This window comes from Poeciliopsis prolifica, unplaced genomic scaffold (genome assembly GCF_027474105.1).
Source record: "Poeciliopsis prolifica strain line A6 unplaced genomic scaffold, Auburn_PproV2 SCAFFOLD001, whole genome shotgun sequence".
Lineage (NCBI taxonomy): Eukaryota > Metazoa > Chordata > Actinopteri > Cyprinodontiformes > Poeciliidae > Poeciliopsis > Poeciliopsis prolifica.
This window is the reverse complement of record NW_026562376.1, coordinates 10,041,995-10,064,684: the sequence shown is the minus strand read 5'-3', so window position 1 is coordinate 10,064,684 and position 22,690 is coordinate 10,041,995. Positions and strand designations below refer to the sequence as shown.

The window sequence follows — 22,690 nt, the reverse complement described above, 5'->3', positions numbered from 1 at the left end:
TGACATCCCGGTTTTTACAACCTGCCAACTAGTTCAAGTTAATAAGAGCGAGGTTTCAGCGAGGAGGGATCTCTGCTTTACTGAGAGGTGAGTTTTACCCGATTTATTCCCAAATAAGTCTCCGATGACGGATTGAGCAGAAAGGCGAAGAGCCTGCACAGAAATAATCATTCATAACTGGCAGCAGAGTTAGACAGGTGAATCATTGTTTATGATCCTTTTTTTTCCTCGTTTTGTTACTCGCTATGAATTCACGCCGTGACAGGCAGCTATGTTAAGGAGCGTTAAGTGAGCAAATTGTACATTTCTGTCGTTGCATGCAGTTTAATAAAAACACATGGCAAAAGAAATAGAAGGACGAGATAAGCCTCCTAAAGCCAGGTTCTGTGGTTTTCTATTGGTCTTCCTTCTTTCTCTCAGTCGGACAGCGCATTGACACATTGTCAGGCGCTCAAAGGAAAAAGTCCCCCTAGGCTCTCAAACACCATGGGAAGCAAAGTCCTCCACTTTTTCTTTTGTATCATTTGCTTCATTTCTGCTATAGATTCTTATGTGTACTACTAAAGAGCAAGCCTACCAAAAACTACAAAAGATTTGAACAATTTACACCCAATGAACCTTCTCTGACCTCTAACCTTCAGGGCACCATGCAGGTTTTTACTTAAACACATGCATTTAACAGTGTTTGGGAACTAAACACTGTTTAGGAATAAAATAGTTCCTAAACTATTTTAGGAATAGATTTACCTTTGGCTTTAGATTCAGAATGAGAACATTTAGCATCTACAAATTCTTCTGTGAATCAGCCGCTGAGTCTGATAATAAACATACAGTATATGGTGAAAAAAACAACAAAAAACAAGCAAGACATGTAGACGAGACATGACTTGACTGCATGTCTTGTGAGGTCGGGTCTTCAAAATTTGGTTATTTTCAGTTTTAATTGTATTTTCAAATGTCGGCGGTGTGAACTCCGGGATGTACAACACATCAAACACCCTGGGATGTTCTTCATCAACTTGCATGATAAGCTACATTTGTATATGGAAGCAACAATCAGCACCCACACCTTGTTAATTTTCTGTGGCATCCAGTCCAACCTCATATGGTTCCTTGGTCTGTGGGAAGTGCTTCTCAAATAGTTTGGGGGCCAATGTTGGCTACCATTGCCTTTCTTTACCACTGACAGCATTGTTAGAGGTATGTCTTATCTAAAGATGCATCCTTTGCACAACCTGTGTACACTAAGGGAATGTTGTTTTATTGCATTTCAAGTAATTCAATAATTTGTTTACTTGCATTTTTGAATGTATTTCTGATATTACAAGTAATAAACAAAAGTTGAATGAAAAGACAGTTGATAACATCAGCGTCATAGATAGACTAATTGAAAATAATGTGCTCTAGCATGACAGAAAACAGTTGAGAACCACTGCCTTGTTGTGATGAAGGTAACTGGAAGACTTCCAAATTTGTCTGTGCTTTAAAACTAGCATAGCTCACCCTTACACAATAGAGGTGTAACATCAGTACTGCACCTGCCTGTACCTGTTAATCTATTGGCTCCTCTTCACACCAGAAGGTGTGTTATGATTTTTGGCCCTGATATGTTAACTGCAGATTCTTCAAGACTTTGAAGTTGTGAGGTCCAGTCTTCTTGGATCTTATTTTTTTGGCCATTGTCTCCAAACCTACGACGCTTTGAAAAAGTGTTTTCTCCCTTGTAGATTTTTCTTTTCTTTTTGCTTTTCTGTCACAAATGTTTCTGATTATCACAAACTTCAGTGTCACAGAAAGATAAAAGATAAGAGAACATTTAAAATGATTTATTTAATTCTTTCGGGGAAAAAATACAATCCAAAGCAACTGTGAGCTATAATAAGCTTCATCATCTGCCCTAAAGCATTTGTGTTGATTCGGAACAAGTCTTTCACATCACTGTCCCACATCATGGCTATCTTTGCAGAATAGTGCACATCAAACATGTTTTAAAAGTGAAAGGGCTGTTGAAGACCTTAGAATAGCATCTTAATCAGACTTTACTAGTCTTTTCTTAAACTTTCCCTTTGTTTTCTATGAGCCGTTTAGATTTGAATGATCTTTTGAGCATTACCCTGCTGCATAACCCAATTGATGGCTGAACATTGTCCTTTAGGATTTTCTGTTACAACAAATTTCCAACAAAGGAAATTTGTTGGTTTCATCATTTATGGCAAGTTGTGATCCCGAAACAGCAAAGTTGTTCTGCTCAGTTTGCAATTAATTCAAAATAAAAAAAATAAAACAACATCACTAAGAGATGGAATGATTTTATGATCCTTACTGGGAAATGGGTATAATATTTTGCTTGACTAAACTACCTCCTAAATTTATTTGGTATTAATTTTATTTAATAAAGGAATGAGCATTAATCTCTTCCTTAGGGCCTTCTCATTGTTTTTGAAGTTCTATAATAAATAAAGCATCCTGGTGGAAAATCATTAAGCCTAAAAATATTAGAAACAATCTCTCTCCCATGGATGCTTAAGATACAGGGTTCATGAGAAAAAAGTTCCACCTGGGCCTATGCCTCTTGTTTCTTTTCCAACTGTCGTGAACAAAGCCCCTCCCCCCCCCCACCCTCACCTCTCTTTTTTGTGTGGGTTCACAATTTTCTCAGTTAAATTATTGATTAAATTTTACTGTTGTGGTGAACCCAGAAGGAGGGATGACATGAACTCATTTGTTTGAAGCTGTAAGCAAAACTTGCGTTACAACAATTCACCTTTGCAGCCTTTGAAGAGTTTTAATAACATGTTGAAGTCAAGCTGACAGGTAGATGGATGAAGGGAGTATTCAGTTTATAGCTTTTTATCAATATAAAAAACAAAAATAAAAAAAACAAGCGGTAACTGCTCCAGGAGATGACAGTATTACGCATCTGAAGTTTAAATTACTATCTTCTGCTCCAATCAGTGGGAGTTCTTGATGATTCCTTCCTTCTGATCCCCTGTGGGTATTCACCCCTCGAAAAACAAAACAATTATTTTATTATTATTATTATTATGATCTCAGGACATCATAATGATCTCATAATCTGTACCATAAACCACCACTGACAGATTGGAAAAAGCTTTGTTTTGTTTTATCAAAGTCATGTGCTATTTATTGTGTTTTACACATTAAAACATGTGTAAGAGTCAGGCATTGTATCTGTGTTGTGACCAGAATCATCATGGCAGTAGATGTCCCTGGACTCGTCTCTGTGATTGTTTTTTATGTTTGCATCCTGGCAATTGGAGTTTGGGGGTCTCGAAAATCCAAGAAAGTGGAGAAGAAGTGCTCCGGCTCAAAGAGTGAAGTTGCCATCGTTGGTGGCCGCAACATCAACATCCTGGTTGGAATTTTCACCATGACAGGTGGAGAGCGTTTCATTTTATATGTTAAAGCTATAACTACTGTTTGTGTTTTCATACCCACTGACATTGTTTCTGTGCTTTACTTTTAGCAACATGGGTTGGTGGTGGTTACATTATGGGAACTGCTGAGTCTGTTTATTCTCCTTCTCAAGGTCTTGTCTGGGCTCTGGGCCCCCCTGCATATGTCTTGTGTTTTTTTGTGGGTAAGTAGTCAAAAACAAATTCTTTCTGTATGACGCACAGTTGAAGGTTATAGTTTCCTTTATTGTTTGCACATGCCTAATATTAAATTTTGTAAGCTTGTATTTTTACCAGGTCACATAAAGTTCCTCCTATTGTCCATGTACTTGACAGAATGTTTCCAAATATTCTGTGCAGGCAGCATAAAAAACTAAATATTTGTATGATCTGTAAGATTAGTTAAAAACCAAAGACTTTCATTTGTAGAGATATTGCTGAACTAATTAATGGGAAGTACTATAATGCGTTTCATTTTTGCCTTTGCCATCTTGACCCTTCATTCTTGTCAGAAGAATTACCTATGAGAAAGTCATTTTACAAAAACTCTCACTAATTAGAAGGATCATGACTGAGACCAGACTTTAAGATTGAAGCCATGCCCAGACCCCAAATTTGTTTTTCTCTCTGTTCTTTCTGTAGCTGGATTGTTTTTTGCAAAACCTATGAGGTCAAAGCGTTATGTGACAATGTTGGACCCATTTCAGAATCGCTATGGCAAAGTATTCACTGCAATACTCCTGCTTCCTGCTTTGGTCAGCGACATATTATGGGTGGCCTGTATCCTTGCTGCTCTTGGTAAATAAAGCTTCTTCTGCATCTTAATGGCATGATGTGTAATGTGAATAAAATAACTATCCTATAATTCTGTCTGTATACTTATAAAATACTTGTTTTTTTTTTGTTTTTTTTTATTTACCGCTTTTGGTTTTCAGATGTTTCCGTAATCTTGCCAATAATCTTGCATCTTGTTAATGTTGCTATGATGGTCTGTCCAAACAAACTGGTGGGTGATTTGTTTTGATTTTCAGGTGGAACAGTGAGCATAATTCTTGGGTTGTCTTCTACCATCTCCATCATCATCTCAGCAGCTGTCTCCATTGTCTACACATTATTAGGGGGTCTCTACTCAGTTGCATACACTGATATCATTCAGCTTTGCTTTATTTTTGTCAGCTTGGTAAGAATTTTGAGCTCATGTGGGAATAAAAAGTGAACTAAGGAGATGTATGCAAAGGCCAAAAATATGAAACTGCAATCTTACAGATTGAGCTAAAATTTGGAAGACAGCCATTTTTTTTATCTGTCTTTCAGTGGCTTTGTGTTCCTTTTATGGTTCTTAGTCCAGCAGTTACTGTCATCTCACATACACTCCCACTCAACCAAACACATGAACATGCATGGTTGGGAAACCTGGACATGGAAGTTGCAGGAAAGTGGGTTGATGACATGCTTCTTATGGTAAAAATTTATGTGCAATAAAATCATATTTAGGCTTTTGTAAATAACCTCCAATTTTCAGTAAAATTATTTTATTTGATAATTACTTTCTAGTTATCATTTAAGGAAGAGTACAGTGCATATGAAGACATATTGTTAATATATAGACCCAGTTCTGCTTCACTTCGCATGAAGTGAGAAATGGTCGGTGTGATAAGTGTAAAGTAGTTTAATTTTCTAATCCTGTTTTGTTGGTGTTGCAGGCTTTAGGGGGACTGTCTTATCAAGCTCTATATCAAAGAATTCTTTCAGCAGCCTCTTCTGTTCAGGCTCAGATATGCTGCTTTGCTGCGGCTTTGACAGTTTTTATTATGGGAATCCCCTCAGTTGTCATTGGAGTGATGGCTTCTGCTGCAGGTGACCTGTGACACTATTACATCAGAAAACAATACACGTTACACTCTTTAATCTTGACCATAGTACATTTCATAGCACCATAGATATGTCTGTTTTCTGTTTTGCATTTTAATATATCCAAAATCTCAGCTTTGCCATCATGTATTTGTCTGCCTTGGTAACCTCCTCTTGTTTTCCCTAAGACTGGAACCAGACTGCATACGGTCTTCCCCCTCCTTTTGAGCGTGGAGATGCAGGGAAGATCTTGCCTCTCGCTCTGCAACATCTCACACCCACCTGGGTGGCAGTGCTCGGCATTGGTTCTATAGCTGCAGCTGTTATGTCCTCCATGGACTCGGCGCTGCTATCCTCTGCGTCCATGTTTACACAAAACATATACAAGACGACTTTGAGGAAAACGGTGTGTGTAGACAATTTGAATCCACTTTAATTAAAGAGACTGTGTTTTTTTATCTGCTATTGTCTTTCCTCCCCTGCAGGCCTCAGAGAGGGAGCTCCAGTGGGTAATCCGTATTGGGGTTCTGGTCGTGGGCCTGGCTGGAACAGGTCTGGCTTTTGGAGATGACAGTGTGGCCGCTCTCTGGTTTTTAAGTGGAGATCTGCTCTACTGTGTGATTTTCCCACAGCTGCTTTGTGTTCTCCACTTCCAACGTGCAAACACTTATGGTGCTTTTTCTGGTTTCGTGGTGGGTTTGTTGCTGCGTGGACTGAGCGGGGAGCCCACACTTGGGATCCCTCCTGTTCTCCTGTACCCTGGTTGGAGGGAGGAGGATAATGTGATCAGACAGTACTTTCCTTACAGAACTATTGCCATGTTGTTTTCTGTGGTAAGTATTCTAGCAGTTTCATGTCTGCTGAACCTGGTTTTTGAGCATGAACTTATCCCGCAGTCCTGGGATTTTCTGGAGGTTTTTAAAAAAAAGAATGAGATAGAGGAGGATGAAGAACCTGACTCTAGTGAGGAAATGAACCAAGTTCTCCATACTAAATTCTAAGCTAAACTTCAAACCTAAAGAATAAGTCAAAGCACACACAATTTTTGACCAGAAGTTGTTTTTGTGATTTATCTAGGGAACTAAACCACTATTTTTTTTAAGCAAAAATGGTATCCCAAAAAAAAAAACATTGTATTATTTGGTGTTCAACATATTGGCTCTTTCAAAGTAAGGGATCTCCACTGAAAGACCATCAGGATTTAAGTAAATATTTTATTAGATTTTACTAGTTTAACTGAATCCAAAACATACAGTCTAAGTAGATGAAATGTCTTTGTGTTAAAGTATAATAAACATGTTTCCTAAAAAGTTTATATTCTTGAAATTTCGGTTTGTTGATATTTTTCTTGATACATTTGCATTTGTTACAATGTAATTACAAAATCACAGATTTTTTTTTGAAACAATAATGCAATAACGATATTGGTAAAACTAATGGCAAGAAAAAGAACAGTGTGTGAACTGCATTTTCAAATTGAAAGGTTTATTTTTTTTCTCCATTTAAAGCAAGGTTTTGTTTTTACTTGCAAAAGAAAAGTTCAAAGGTTTGTGTTTTTCAATTTCTTATTTTCCACTTTATCAGTTATAGTTTTCATAACCTAAAGATAATAAAAGTAATATGCTTATAATTATACATTCATATTTTATTATACCAATGTTCAACTGCATATTCAGCCATTGTTAATTGTACTTTGCTTTCTAAACATTTTTAAAGGTTTCGTTTCTATTTTTATTTTTGAAATGCATTTACTTCTTCTTTCCCACTCTGACACACCCTTACTATTCTATAGTGCCCTGCACGGAAATAATTTGCTATGCTACATGCTAAAATTAGCCTTCCCCTGCATGTACGAACTACGTATTTCACTCGTTTACAGCTGTCAATTACATTTTCAACCTAATCTAGAAAAGCGTATTGATTTACTCTGTGAAAAAAGTTTTAATAAGATAGAAAATACCTTTTGCTGACTTTGTGGTTGTTCCATTGTGAATAAAAGTAATATGCTTATCTTCAGTGGGGAAACCTCAAACTTCTTCCAATCGACTTCTTAACCCCGCTTCTTTAAGGTATTTATACTAGTGATTGTGAAAATAGCGCCCCCTTCACTTCCGGAATGCAATAGTCCCATTTCCATAGAAGGTATGAGACTGACAGTGGTTCGTCCCCGCCCCTTTCTGTTTGCTGCAGCGACCTCCTTCTCCCCCTTTCTATTTACTGCAGATAGGTCCTTCTCGCGTGCCGCCTGATCTGAACAGAACACTTCCTGTTCAGACAGTTTTATAAGTTGGCCAACTGTGTCTGTTTGCAAGACCGGGTTCTGAGGTACCTCATACATTATTTATGGGGAGGTAAGTTAAACCCAATTTCTTTTCAAATAAGTGTTTGGCTAAGGAAGGAGGGCTTTCAATATGACAAATTTAAGAGGAAAAAATATGTACCGGCATTCAGAATTAGTCTTATATTTAGAATCACCTCATAATGGTAGTTATTCGTCTTCGTAGCTGAAAGAGATGCGATGGTGTTGAAGCAGAAGGCGATTGTGACTCGCTGTTTGTGGTGTGTTAAACTAATAACAATAGACTTTTGTCTAATGTTATGGTTCTTATAATCGTCTTCCACGTCAGTTTATCCGATTAAAAAATACTCCAAGTATAGCCACGTCCAGTATTTTCCATTCCAATTCATCTTCTCCCTCCGGTAGTCGATTAATAGAAATAAAAAAAATATAATGAAAACGCCACTCATCCCCACTTTGGCATTACTGTCTGGGTTTAATCAAGAGCATGTGGGTTGAAGTGGATGTGGTATCGTCAACAGATTGCTCGGTACTCCTCGGTACCACTGCATGTCTCCCTTTCTGTCGATTTTCAACTGCATCACATTCGCGTGTTTCAATATCTCATCTCCCTTTCTGTTCATTTTCAACTGTGTCGCGTGGCTCATTTGACATTCTGCCTGCTGAAACAAAATGGCTCACACTAGTCTGCAGGAAAAAGGGGAGACACAGGTTCGGTGGATGAAGTGACCATCTTATTGGAAATGTATGTGTCCCTGACGGTGATGCGAACACACCAGCAAAATCCTTTTGCAACATAAGCGATGCTACGAGGACGTACACCTGTCAAGGTTTGGACTGTAGAATATGGAAATTGTTGCGCCACACCCTCCTCCCCCCAGGCAGCCATCAGAGCGAGGGACGGTGTGGTTGGGAGGAGAGGGTGTGGTTAAAGGTAACGTTAACCACACCCAATTAATTTATTGTTAATTTATTTAACAATAAATTAAATGTTGAGCAATTATGCTCAACTTTGCATAAATATCATACCTTGCCGAAATCTTAAGAATCCTGGCATGATTCTAACACAAACCTGCGCAGCTCTGCACAGCAGCATGTCTCCACCGCAGCAGTACAGGTGTAGAAGCAGGTGTTAAAGTAACGCCTGCGGCTCAGTTACCTTTGAAAGTGGCTCAGAAAAACACGTTAAGGCATGTTAACAAAATCTAAGGTGAAAATATTAATATGGGAACACACCGTTGTTGCTGCTATTGCAGTGGGGTTGTAATTAAAATCAAATGTAGATAAGAGAGATTCGCCGACGTTTTTGTCCTTCACGCTATTCCTTGAAAGTTTCCTTTTGATAACATGTCATTTTTATTTTGTGTAAAGGTCAATGTTGGCACATATCCTAAAAATAAACGACCCACCCACAGTTTTCAGTCCGAGTTTAATGGATGCTTTGGAATTGTAAATTATGTTTGAAAATGTAATGAATAGCATTGATTATTGGATTGAAGAGGCCGTCAGTAACAAATGCATTATCCAAGTTTCTAAACCAACCCCCTGTTTCCATTCACTTTAAATGTTTAATTCAGAAGTGGGGACTGAAACAAGTTTCTCCTTCAGGGACTATATGAAAACTGCTTCCATGAAGAATGATATTATTTTGGTGGGGGGAAAAATCTGCAGGTGAAAATAACAGAACCCTTCTTCAGTCATGAGTAAACATTTTGCTAAGAGGTTCCAACTTTCCTATTTAGACCCGAATTCAATAGAAAATCACAAAGGAACTCAGTTGTAGCCTCATATTGTCTTGCTGAATGCCTCACTCACCTTAAGCTATCAGATTTATTGTTCAGTAACAACAATAATTTCATGTTTATCGAAATGTTTGTGTGTATTTATCAATATTTTATTTTTAAAAATTTTTATTCGATTACTCAATTAATCACAAAAATAATCAATGGATTACTTGATTACTAGAATATTTGTTTACAATGGCCCTAATATAAATATATAAATGTCATTATAGGTTGTGCACAAGAGTCTTGTTACCAGAATCATCATGGCAGTGGATGTCCCTGGACTTGTGTCTGTCATTATTTTTTATATTTTAATCCTGGGAATTGGAGTGTGGGGGTCTCGAAAAGCCAAGAAAGTGGAGAAGACATGTGCTGGCCCAGCGAGCGAAATCGCCATCATTGGCGGGCGCAACATCAGTGTCCTGGTTGGTGTTTTTACCATGACAGGTAGTCTTTGATTTTAAATATGAAAGGGGTAACTATTGTATATGCTCCATGCTTCTTTTCATGTTTTCCTCTCATCCTCTTATTTTTTTCTTTGCTTTTAGCAACCTGGGTCGGTGGCGGTTACATTATGGGTACCGCTGAGACTGTTTATTCACCTTCAAAAGGTCTTGTCTGGGCACTGGGACCCCCTGCATTTGCTCTAAATTTTTTGCTGAGTAAGTAAACATACCCATCAGTATTACATCTTTATAATGACACACAAGTGAAGGTTAGCATGACTGGCATGAATATATTATCAAACTACTAATAAGAAGGATAATGTTTGAGTGAAGTCTAAATAATTAATTATCCATAGTCCTTTAACTACCCTGATCTGCCATGTATGATTCAAATGCAATGCAGTTTAAGTCTAATTGTTCCTCTGATTGTACAGATCACTTCTCCTGCTTCTTGCAGGAATGTTGCTGCTACAAACAGAGAAGTAATAAACTGGGACCTACACTTACATAAGTCCATAAGTCTTGGTCAAAACCATTAAATGTTATTGTTTTGATTCCAAATGTCAGTGCTTGCAACAAGATTGTGCAATCTGTTAAAATAACGAGCATTAGAAAATTATAATTATGGGTGACTTTAATGGGGAGATTGCTGAAATATAATACTGGGAATCTTCAACCAATTAAAAGAGCCTTGCACTCTCACTCCATAGAGCTTTACTTTGAAGTTTTTTAGTGAAATCCAAAGCAGTAAAATCTGACCAGAGTAGCATTTGGGGTTAAATCTCTTCTTGGTCAATCAGTTTTTACATTGTGAACGGATAGAGGTGGTGGCAATGCTTACGTAGAACTCTAGTAGAACTTAGGAGGATGCATATTTATGTTTTTAAACAGAAGACATGTCTTATAAACTTTTGTTTAAAAACTAAACAAATTTAGCTTTGTGAATGTTGTTTGTCTCTTCATGTTTGGGTTTAGGTGGACTGTTCTTTGCAAGACCTATGAGGTCAAAGCGTTACGTGACAATGCTGGACCCATTTCAGATTCGCTATGGTAACATATTCACTGCAATAATTATGCTTCCTGCTTTGTTCAGTGATGTATTATGGGTTGCCTGCATCCTTGCTGCTTTAGGTAAATAACCCTTTGTCTCTTTCTTTTTGACAAAATGTGTAATTTAAAAACAAGGTAATTCTTAATACTTTCTTGCATAGTTTTTGTGACAATAGTATTGATCATTCTTGTTGTCTGTGTTCAATATTTTGAGGTGCAACTATTCTTAACTTGTAAGAAAAAGTCTAAGTGAATATAATATTGTTGTCAGTTTTAAAAAATTTTGGATTACATTATCTCTAACTAACTATTTTATGATTTTGTTTCAGGTGGCACAATGAGCATAATTCTTGGATTATCTACTGCCCTCTGCATCATCATCTCAGCAGCTGTCTCCATCAGCTACACACTTTTAGGAGGCCTCTACTCAGTTGCATACACTGATATTTTCCAGCTTTGCTTTATTTTTGTGAGCCTGGTAAGAAGCAAAACAAACTATTTTCATATTAGCTTATTTGTATAATAATACATTCTAAGTATTACTATGTAAAAACTGTACACTTTAACTACACAAATTTCCAATAATCCTCCCTAATAGAACTTTTAGTTTCAGAAAATATGAATGAAATTAAAAAGGTCTACAAAGCAAATACAAATTAATTAATAAAGCACAATGCCATTTGATTAATAGAAAGGTGGCATTCCTGATTATATTATTCTTTTTTCTTAAAAACCTGCTTCAGTCAAAGTCAAAGTTTGGCTTTTATTTCTGCAGGTAAGAAATTATACCTGTTCAGATTCCATATAAAATCTCTTTTTATTTTTTCAAGAAAAGTTTTGCACAAAGGCAGCTTTTTGTGGAACAAGTAGATCCTCTGTTCCACCATCTGAAAAGCATTTTGAGATTTGGGGAATTTAGAAAACTTTTCAAAGTTAGCAATGCCACCTCTTACTCTTTAATAAGACATAATATGATGGGCTCTACGTCCCAGTCCTTAGTCAATCTATTAAATATTATAAGTCACTCAGTCTTTTTTAGAGTACTTCTTATGCTCAACACAGAAATACGTAAGGTATTTTGTAATTTTAGAATTCTAGAAGGAATTGAGTTTTAACAGGTATGATGTAAGTTATATTAAATCTACATTTAAAACTGGTGTAACAATTTGTTAATCACAGCATTAAAATAAACCAAAAAGTTCACCAAATACATTTATTTAAAATTTTCACAAGGCCAATTTAAGAATTAAATAAAATTGCTAATAAAATTAATGTAATGTGACGTTGAAATGAATAACTAAAATTACTGAACCAGTATCTTAAAACTCAAGCAACAATGCTATGTCTTAAATTTGCTTTTTATCTCCATTTGTTGTATTGTTATAGTTGCTGCCTGTGACTTAGAGGTGACAAAAGTAAGGTAAATAAAGATAAAAATAAACATAGATTATAGTTTATATGACGGAAAATAGGAAGAGTAGGATTTAGAAATAGTTCAAAGTTTATAGTTAAAATAAAAAATTGGCTTAAAGAAAATTCAATATTGATGCGCTAATCTGACAGTGTTAATTATTTTTACTAAGTCCATGTTTTGTCTTTTTCAGTGGATCTGTGTTCCTTTTATGGTGCTTAGTCCAGCAGTTACTGCCATCTCACAAACATTCCCACTCAACCAAACACATGAACATGCATGGATGGGACACCTGGAGCTGGCAGATGTTGGAATATGGGTTGATGAGATGCTGCTGCTGGTAAAAATAAATAAATAAATAAATAAATAAACAACAACAAAAATAAATTCATACATTTCACTTTAGGTCAAGCAGCTTTGTAGGTGAAATACAAAGAAGTTTAATTTAGACACCAACAAATATACATAGTGCAAGTTAAACAGTAGCTCACTTTTTGAAGACAAAGTATGAGAAGTAATATTTTTTTCCCTTTACAAAATAAAGGGTTTTGTTTTTGATAGATTGACACCAGAGTAAATATTTTTGCATTGAATCCCTTTTACAATAAAGCTATTAAGATGTGCTAAGGCTATGAATGACAGCAGTCAGTGTAGTTTTGCATAAGAAATAAAATATGCTTAATTATAACCCATGCCTTGAGATATATGAAGCATCCCTGGAAATTTATTTGTGACCTTTATTTTATAACTGACAGTATAAATTTGTGATGAAGCTTCCCAAATAGGAAGAGATGGTAATTCAATGTTGATTTATGTTCAAAAAGGTTGATTTTTGGTTAATGTTGACAATTGACAGTGGATCAATTCTAGCCAATTAAATAATGTTGAAGAAATGTTATTGAATCAATGTTTTGTGGTTGAATTCTAATGTTGAATCAATGTATGCTGTTTGTTGAACTGTCTCCTCATCTCGTCTTTTTTGAGCTCTGCGTGAGATCATTTTGTTATTGGACTGGGGTTAATCATGTTTTAAATTAAGCACTTCTGAGGTTAATGGATTGTGCTGCAATGTGTCACCAAAAACATCTACAAGTCATTACATGGAGTTGAGCAATCCATCCCCCCTATTTATATGAGCGGTATGTCCCAACCACACATCCTCTTACCTACTGGCTTGTTTACAGTCTGCTTTAATAAGTTAGAAACACATAAAAGCAGTTTTAACAAATGCTTTAATATGTTTGCAAAAGATGTTGAATTATGATCCAAAAGGTTGAATTTATGGGTAAGGTAAACGATTTATGGTGTGTCAACCATCAGACAATCAAATGTCAAGGTCTAATCCAGTGTTTTTCCAACACTGGTCGTCAAGGCACACATTTTTGGTATTCCCCTGCACACATGATTTCAATTGATGGCTGATTAATTGGGTTTTGCTGAATTGCAGTCATCTGAATGGGATGTGTTGAAGTCGGGGAACATCTAAAACATGCAGGTCAGTTTGCCTTGAGGACCAGGGTTGGGTTAGTTAAATATTGCCAGATGAGGAACCACTATTGCTTCAATAACAGAATCCAGAGCTGGTGTTTAGAGCCATTTCTGTGTTGTAAAGTTGTATCTGAATCAGGCAGACTCTGGCAAATGTGATGGTGAATAAGTCTCAGCTGGTATGCTTCTTTCTCTTTACTGTTTCCCAGCTTGAGGAACAGCAGTCTTGTCTTGTTCGCCTTTATTTTTCAGCTGATCTCTCTCCCAGTGTTGGACCTGAGCACGGATGTTGAGTCGGCATTTAGATTCAGTTTGGTTTGACAAAGTGGAGTCTTTCAAACATTCCTTGATAATTGTAAATTAATTTGGTAAGCTCAATCTGTTTTGTGTTTTACAGGCTTTAGGGGGACTGTCATATCAATCTCTGTACCAAAGAATACTCTCTGCAGCCTCCTCTGCTCAGGCTCAGGTCACCTGTTTTGCTGCTGCTGGGACAGTTTTTATCACAGGAATCCCCTCAGTTGTTATTGGTGCCATGGCGGCAGCAGCAGGTAATTCAGTTGTTTGACTCAGCTGCGTTGTGTCAAACCTCCAGGACACTAGATTGGGAAGACTACAGTTGGAGATCCCAGCTCTAGAACATAGGGGTCAACCTACATCCTTGATGGTCCAGAGGTTGCCATCAAAACCATTTCTGCTTCTACACACTGAAATCAAATATTTAGGATGTTTGCAAAACTTGTCTGTGTCCTCTACACAATTCCCCCTCTATTCTGGAATTTTTGATAAAAAAAAAAAAAAAGATAATTCTAACTGATATATAACAGGGAAAAAAATGTTTGATTTCATAACAGCTAGTAAAGAAAACAATGATTAGATGTCTTTATACAGTGCATATAAGTGTTTTTGGGTTTTTTTTTCCAACTGTATGTATTCCTCTTCTCCCTAAGACTGGAACCAGACTGCATACGGTCTTCCCCCTCCTTTTGAGCGTGGAGATGCAGGGAAGATCTTGCCTCTCGCTCTGCAACATCTCACACCCACCTGGGTGGCAGTGCTCGGCATTGGTTCTATAGCTGCAGCTGTTATGTCCTCCATGGACTCTGTGCTTCTATCCTCTGCGTCCATGTTTACACAAAACGTATACAAGACGACTTTGAGGAAAACGGTGGGTTTATCTCAGTTTGATCCTTCATCAAATGAAGATGTTCAGTTTTTATCATCTGCTATTGTCTTTCCTCCCCTGCAGGCCTCAGAGAGGGAGCTCCAGTGGGTAATCCGTATTGGGGTTCTGGTCGTGGGCCTGGCTGGAACAGGTCTGGCTTTTGGAGATGACAGTGTGGCCGCTCTCTGGTTTTTTAAGTGGAGATCTGCTCTATACTGTGTGATTTTCCCACAGCTGCTTTGTGTTCTCCACTTCCAACGTGCAAACACTTATGGTGCTTTTTCTGGTTTCGTGGTGGGTTTGTTGCTGCGTGGACTGACGGGGAGCCATACTTGGGATCCCTCCTGTTCTCCTGTACCTGGTTGAGGGAGGAGGATAATGTGATCATACAGTACTTTCCTTACAGAACTATTGCCATGTTGTTTTCTGTGGTAAGTATTCTAGCAGTTTCATGTCTGCTGAAGCTGGTTTTTGTTCGCCAACTTATTCCTCATACGTGGGATTTTCTCCAGGTTTTTAAAAAGAAAAATCAGATAGAGGAGGATGAAGCACCTGACTCTAGTGAGGAAATGAACCAAGTTCTCCATACTAAATTTTAATGTAAACCAAAGAATAAGCCTAAACATGCTGCCGATGGTTTTGTGATTTGTCAAGGCAACTCCATCTGTAGTTACCTTTTTATTTTTAAGAAAACTGTTTTGCAGTCATTGAAGAATAAATGGTTCCAATTTCTAGTTTCCAATCACAAACTTCAGTGTATGTTTTAGGCTTTCATGATGTATAGCATGAAAGCCTTCAAAGTAGAAGGAAAGCATAGGTTTTTAAAATTTGTTTTTAGGTTAAATAAAAACCCTAAAGTTATGAAAAGCACTTTTGTTCAGCTAATATGTTGATTCTTTTTTACAAAAAAATCCAGTTTCAGGTCAGTCAGTCTGAACAGAAAGTACCTGCAAACACCAATGTCTGTTTTGATTGAAATTCCCAGTTGGTTTTAGGGCTTATGTTTTTGTTAACTGAACCACACTAAATTGAGCAGCAAAATTAATTGCATAATTTTATCACAATTAATGCCCTCAGACCCCAAGCCCATTGGAATGAACATGATATTTTTCTGCTTTTAAATCAGTAAGAAAGGAGGAAATTTGCTATTTAAATGATACTTGTTACATATTGGTTTCTTATTAAACAAAAGCAATGAAGTTCAGACTCCTAAATTGACACTGTTGGGCTTTAGGTTTCAGATGAGATGAACATTCTTATGAAACCAGAGAAAGGGAGGAAGTCTTTTCCATCAAAAATATTAATTTATGTTCATAGCAGTCTAGAAAAATAGCTCTCAGCATAAGCTTAAGTATATCCAGTGGTAGTATTTTAAATTTTTTCTATCATTAAATTGCAGGATTTCTTTAAAAGTTGAATGTCCATCCCAATAGACATCAGTTTCGGTATGTTACACAGCGCTTTATTATTCAGTGCTACTGCACAAAGAAAAGAAATCACCTACAAGTATTTTCAAGCCAGTTTCTGAGGTCATACCTATCTTAGAATGTTTTTTCAACTGTGACTTTCTTGAACTGCTTGTACTTGGAGAGATCTGATTATGGGTGCTCAGATATAGGAAATAAGCCATGTGAGAACAGGAGTCAGATAGATGGTAAATTGAGAAGTAAAGCACTTCGAGTTTCTTAAAACGTCTCAACCAGAGGAGTTCAAGCTGTAATGAATCAATGTTTGGTTTTGTCAGTCTTGATGAAATTGTCAGTCTGTACCAAAAAAAAAAAAAAAAAACATTCTCAAAGTACTTCAAGGGTGCTCATCAAAATTTAGAGCTTGCATGAAAATACCCAGCAAGTTGATGGTTTTCCAACTGTTTAACTGTGATCTGTTGTTAAATGATCTAAGCTAAAGACCTGCCTGTTTAGGATTGCTTTTGAATCAGTGTTTCATTGATTATTATGTTTAACAAACATGTTGATTGTTAAACATAACAATGACTCTTTACAAAATGTAATGTTTCAGTTGTTGACTGTGTGTTCAATGAGTTTGTGTTTTTATGATGTAAAGCACTTTTGAAATGCCTTGTTGCTGCTGAGAAGTGCTACACAAATAAGATTTGATTTGGTATGTTCTTATTACTGTACATTCAAAGTAAAAATAATTTTAGATGTCACACACAAAAAGCTCACAATGCTCAAATTGTGTACATAATAATTGTAAGGGTGTTCTCATTTCTATAAACATATTTTTTCTGAACAGTTCACATTTACATTTTCTACTTCCTATTTGGACATTTTATAGTACTGTGCATTGTAACTAATTTTTTTTCTTTCTTTTACTTATTCCTGTTTGTACATTATTGACTTGGTTTGTGACTTTTTTTTTTTTTCGTTTTCCCGGGATCGGTTGAAAATTGTCTGCGTTTTTTGTAACGTGCTTGGTGGAGCAGCAGGGGGCACAACCGAAACACTAACTGGAAACTATGACGGTTATTTTTAAATGGGTTCAGGGTCAGAGACAGTAGTAAAAAGCGATCTAAAAATTAGACTCGTTGGCTGAGTTTCTCTTCTGTTGAAAAAAAAAAAACTATAAGCAAACCTGTATCGGGATGGAGGCATCAGAATGAACACAGTGCGATGTCTCTGCTGTTTGTGTGGGATGAAGGGAGAGTTGGTCGTGCCGTTGAAGCCAGAGATCCATGCCAGATTTTCCTTCACGCCAACAAGGAGGGTTTTCAGTGTCACTTTAGTGTATTCTGTGCATTAAATAACTCAATATTGAAAATGGTTTATATTTTTTTTCCCCAACAAAATTCTCCAAATTTAATCAAGCAATAAAGCTGTAATCCTCCACTTTCCTTTCTACGTAGCAATAGTGTAAAATGGAAATGGACCTACCAGCTATTGCAAAATATAACTGAGTCTTTCTTAAAATAGCTGTCTTTTCAAAAGATACTGAGACTTTGCAAGACGTCTCTGCAATGTGTAAGGTATTACACATCAACATTTGCAGCTCATGTGTATTAATATACAGAAGCTGGCAGCAGAGTTCCCCTTAGAGGAAGAAACCAGTAATATACTCATTGTAGTACAATGCAGAGTATGCTTCTCCTTTTTCTTGAACTGAAGAACATCACAGCTAACAACATTAGCCGTGGTGAAGAATAATTGAAAACCTGTACTGTTTAAAAGAACAGTGGGTCAAACCAAATCCACAAAACCATCATATTTTCTACAAGAAGAGAATGTTGTTGCTCCTTTTTGGGATTTTCCCCTCACCTTCAGTGAACAGCATTATTTTCTACCTAAAGTTTTATATAACCTTTATTTATTCCTTTCTTATCGACTACTATTAGTGGTATTAGAAGATAATATATTCATATGGAAATGTTATAAATAAACAAAAAACAAAGAGCAAAAAACAAACACCTGATCAGGTCCTTATTCATGCAGCAAATGAAGCCAAATTCCTTAGATATAATCTGATTGTTGAAGAAACAATTTCATTCAAAATCTTTTACAGCAAAATGTCTGGTAAGACTTTTTAGATCAATCCGGTTTTTACACACCAATTGACCATTTTTCTAACAGCCAGGTCATTACGAACATTTCATTGTCTTTTTTCACTACTGATGGTAGTGAAAAGAGAAAACTCACGGGGAAAACTTCAGTCAATTAAAACCATTGTCACACCATACTATAAAATCCTCTACCTGCTGACCAGGTTTTACAGTTATTTAAGAAACTGGTTTATGTGATGATGCATAAGAAGTTGAAAGAATGCCTCAAAAGTTTGTTACAATAAAAATAGAAGAAGGTCGTGAAAGGTTGCTTTTGTTTCCTCCTGAGTTTTTATGTGAATAAACAAGAGCTCTGTCAATCAGAGCTGAATTTAAATCTGGGGCTTTCTTGTTCTGTTATGTGTGAAACAAAATCAGTTCTGCATTTGTTGGAGCCTTGTTTCCTGACCAAATAAACTTCTTTTAAATTAGAGGAATGTCCCTTGCCTTCCGATTTTCTCCATTTATTCGGCGTTAAGTTACGCAGCCAGTAGTGGCTGTGGGGCTTCCTCCCACTGTCCAAAAACATGCATGCTGGGTTAATTAGTGGTTCTGAAATGACTTTAAGAGTGAGTGTGTATGAGAGCTGCCCCACCCAAAGTGGTATGAATACCATTTCTACTAATCAGACCAACATTTCTCCCTAACCTTTCAGCAATCTGTGTTTTCTGCACAGCTTGCTTGACACAACCTGGACATCCAGTGAACATCCAGAAAAATAGGGAAGTTTGGCATTATTTGCAAAGCAAAGACACAACACATATTTTTAATGATCTCTGATTCACAAATGTAAATAAAAATGTTAGTTTTGACTTTTAGTCTTTAGTGTTTTGTTAAAAGCTGCCCACTCTGATTCAATTAAGATGAGACGATACGCAATTATAGATGTTATTTTGTGCTTGCAGTTCCAAAGTAGTGCGAGATGATAGGTGAATACTTTACTGACAAAATGCAGCCAATATGAGACAATTTGTCTAGTTCATAATGATAAGATCTTGTCATGCAAAATATGTTTTTTTGGGAAAAAAAAAGCTTTGCAATAAAGCTATTCTGGGGGTACAAAGTCATATATGATTTAATTTGATTGTGTAATTGTGTAACTGAATATTGAGAGTCTCAGAAAACTGGAATATTACAGATGATTAATATATGAATGATATTTTAAACAGAATTGCCAGGTTCATTTCTAAACATTTACTACTCGGTTTTGCCGGCTTTGTATCAATAATTGCATGGCAAGGCATCGTTGCACTTATTAACAATGCCATGCCATTCTTTCATGACAACTCAGTTGTCATGAAAGCCCAGATTACTTTGATGGCTGCCTTCAGGTCATCTGCCTTGTTGGGTCTGGTGTCTCTCATCTTTGCCTTGATAATACTGTGGGTTCCAGGAAAGATCAGTTTGCTTCATAAAACATACAACTTCAACCAGCATGAATTCCAGTCGTCCTCCAGGCTCTAGGAGCTTGATTTCCAAATGGAATTGCAAATTTGACTTCCATCTGGAAAGAGGATTTTTGACCAAACTGCAGCACTCTGTGAGCAGCCAGTTTCTTTAGCAGTGACCTTTGTGGCTTCCTGGCTTGCTGAGGTTGTCAATGGGGAAGATATGGATTCTTCCCCATCATTGTGTTTCCTCCTGACCCAGACTGAGAGAGAAAGCACAATGAAGCAATTGCAGATGCTTTGAGTTTATCACCTGATTAAGGTGTGCTACCATATAATTCAAATATTACACTTTTTCACAATATTCCAATTTTCAGAGACACTGAAGTTTGGTTTTAATTTCAAATGGCCAGAAATAAATTTGAAATATTCAGCTCTATCTGTAACGACTATCTATGGCGATCACTTTTAGAAATAAGAATACAATAGAATCTTTTGACGATATTTTAATATCTCACCACTGTACCTGTGCTGTTTTCCGTTTGGCGCGGTGCTCTTTTGGGATCTGGATCTCGATCCACTCCGGGTTTTCACGACGCTCCCCACTTCATCCGTAAAGCTATGTGTTTTCTGTGTGAGAGACGCCGACTCTTGTTTGGAGCAGCGATTCCACGGAGGGACTGAGACCCGCAACAGCCTGCGCGAACCGAGGGCGAGTCTGAACCGTTTCATCCTCTGGATTTTACGCGCAACCGGACTATTTTTTATTTTATCAATTTTTTTCTGCGTTGTTTTTTCTTTTGTTTGTTTGTTTAGTTGTTTTCACGTTGGCGTGGGGATCAGAGCAGAAACAAAAACGGGGGAAAAGAAAAGAATCACTCGTAAAAAAAGGCAACTGCGTGGCCACGCTCTCCCTCCCACCCCAGCCGAGCTCGTCTAGCTGCACATCCATTCTCTTGCGTGGCACAAGTCTGGTATTTTCTTTCAGCTGTAAACCCAGACTGACGGAGGGGGATCAGTCCGAGAGGAGCGAACGGGAGACATTTGGTTTCCAAACCGAGCCGGGACTGCTCTGCGGGGATCCTACTATATAGCCTGTGCTTGCTGGATGGAATAGGCAAAAACGGTGGAGAGGGGTGGGGGGTTTCATTCATTTTTCAGCCCCTCTCAGCCACCACCCCTGTGGATCTGTCCGTGTGTTGTTGTTTTTTTGTTTGTTTGTTTTTTTTTTTCGCCCTCCTCTTCATCATTCAGCCTTGTTCACGAGTGGAATGCTGTGAACGATTTATTGGGCTGCTTGTGGAATTATAATTAATAATAATAATCATCATCATCATCATCATAATCTAGGCAGACTTGTGTTTTTATTTTCCACGCCAGGCCTTAACACACTGGAGGCGCACTGCTGTTTTTTAAGAAATGGAGAATGAAGATGGGGATTACCATCATTTATCCAGGAAAATCACTGGCCCGCGTGCCACACCAGCCAAAGTGTGCAGTGATCGGCGAAAATAGCAGACTGCATTTTGGGGATTTTTCTTTGCGATCAAAAACGCCTCCCCTCTCCAATCAGATCGCATTTATTTATATTTTTAAGTAGATCTGCACGCACGTTTGGAGGCTGCTAAAGAGTAGTAGCCTTTCGGGCTACAGACATTTATTTTTCCTTTTTTTTTTTTTTTTTTAATTCCTGATTGTATTTTGAATGTGCAGGATCTCTTGCGAGGGGGGCGGACGCGTACGGACCTGCTATTTCGTTTCAGATTTTTTTTTTCGCGTTTTTTGAAAGGAAAATAATGAACGTGGGAGCAGAAACATCGATGGGTAGCCTGACCTTGTTTTGGGGTTTGCTGCTGTTTTTTTCTTCTGTCTGCGTGCGATCCACTCATGGAGAGAGTAAGTATTAGGATGGATGGAGTAAATGCTATTATTTATTCCTCCACTCTCAATATGTCTGAAAGCTTGTAATCTTTGCGAGCAATATAAACAGTTTTTTTTAATGTATCAACAGTGAATAAATTATTACTTTAAGATTATTTTGAATTAAATACGCCAGTGTAGGCTTGGCGCGCGCCTGTTATTGAAGCAGTGTGTTTACACCATGTGTGCCCACATAGATAACCCAAATAACGTAGTATTATTTTATAAGCCCATGCATTCTTCTCAACGTGAACCCAAAGGGAGGAAATCCAACAGCGGCATCCGACGCATTGTTTTGAAGGCGCACAAGTCAGAGGGATGGATCCAGAGAGCAGAGCTGAAGGTTACTACGACCATGTGGCCATTTTGCATTTCGTAGTGCGTCGCTGCGCAAAAACAACAACAACAACAACAAGCCCCCCCACCCCCTCATCAGACAATTCTACTAGCCCTGTTATTTATTTATTTTATATGACTGCAAAAACAGGCGAAGGAAATTACACTTATCTTCCGTTGAAAATTGTATCTGAGAAGCCAGTTATCCTCTTGTTTTTGTGCGTCAGTCAATGAATGTTTAACTCGAGCAGCTTCAGAGCGCAGCTTGTTTTCCATATCGACTTTTAACACTGTGTGCTCTGTGCTAATTAAGCTTAAGAGATGGATGGTGGCTCTCAGTCACAGACATGGGCAATTCTTTTGACTTTGTTATGGAAACATTTTCTAACAGGGTATGCCACACTGGGAAATGGCAAGAAAACGCTGGGGGGGAGTATCACCTATTTTAGGGACGTTTTAGTGATTTCACCTTCTAAGCCATATTTAAACATGAACTTATCCAACGTGTTGCACATTTTTAAGTTCTTCAAGTTGTTGATTCACTTTCTAAAAGCAGGGCTCCACTTTAATCGTAGTTGAC

General features: G+C 37.4%; 2 protein-coding genes and 1 pseudogene across 2 annotated transcripts in view; all 3 read left to right on the top strand.

Annotated features, from left to right (window-relative positions):
• Positions 1-54: 54 nt before the first annotated feature.
• On the top strand, positions 55-6,986 carry LOC129361137 (high affinity choline transporter 1-like). Its single transcript, XM_055031845.1, has 9 exons — positions 55-87; positions 3,208-3,398; positions 3,488-3,601; positions 4,059-4,214; positions 4,448-4,596; positions 4,731-4,877; positions 5,120-5,273; positions 5,456-5,673; positions 5,753-6,986. Exons 2-9 carry the CDS (start codon positions 3,215-3,217, stop codon positions 6,266-6,268), a joined length of 1,638 nt encoding a protein of 545 aa, XP_054887820.1. The 5' UTR covers positions 55-87; positions 3,208-3,214; the 3' UTR covers positions 6,269-6,986.
• A 382-nt stretch (positions 6,987-7,368) lies between these two features.
• Positions 7,369-18,726, top strand: LOC129361130 (high-affinity choline transporter 1-like; annotated as a pseudogene).
• A 1,797-nt stretch (positions 18,727-20,523) lies between these two features.
• igf1ra (insulin-like growth factor 1a receptor) overlaps positions 20,524-22,690 on the top strand; it is an 88,937-nt gene continuing 86,770 nt past the window's right edge. The window contains exon 1 of the mRNA XM_055031801.1: positions 20,524-21,750. Within this exon, the coding sequence (XP_054887776.1) occupies positions 21,651-21,750 (100 nt within the window). The 5' untranslated portion in view covers positions 20,524-21,650. The remainder of the gene's footprint in view (positions 21,751-22,690) is intronic.

What these genes read in the sequence shown, in the direction of transcription:
- LOC129361137 (XM_055031845.1), top strand. Translation starts at nt 3,215, where the DNA reads ATGGCAGTAGATGTCCCTGGACTCGTCTCTGTGATTGTTTTTTATGTT. An exon ending in CTGTATCCTTGCTGCTCTTG is followed by an intron (nt 4,215 to 4,447) that starts GTAAATAAAGCT and finishes TTTGATTTTCAG; the next exon opens with GTGGAACAGTGAGCATAATT. An exon ending in TTGATGACATGCTTCTTATG is followed by an intron (nt 4,878 to 5,119) that starts GTAAAAATTTAT and finishes TTGGTGTTGCAG; the next exon opens with GCTTTAGGGGGACTGTCTTA.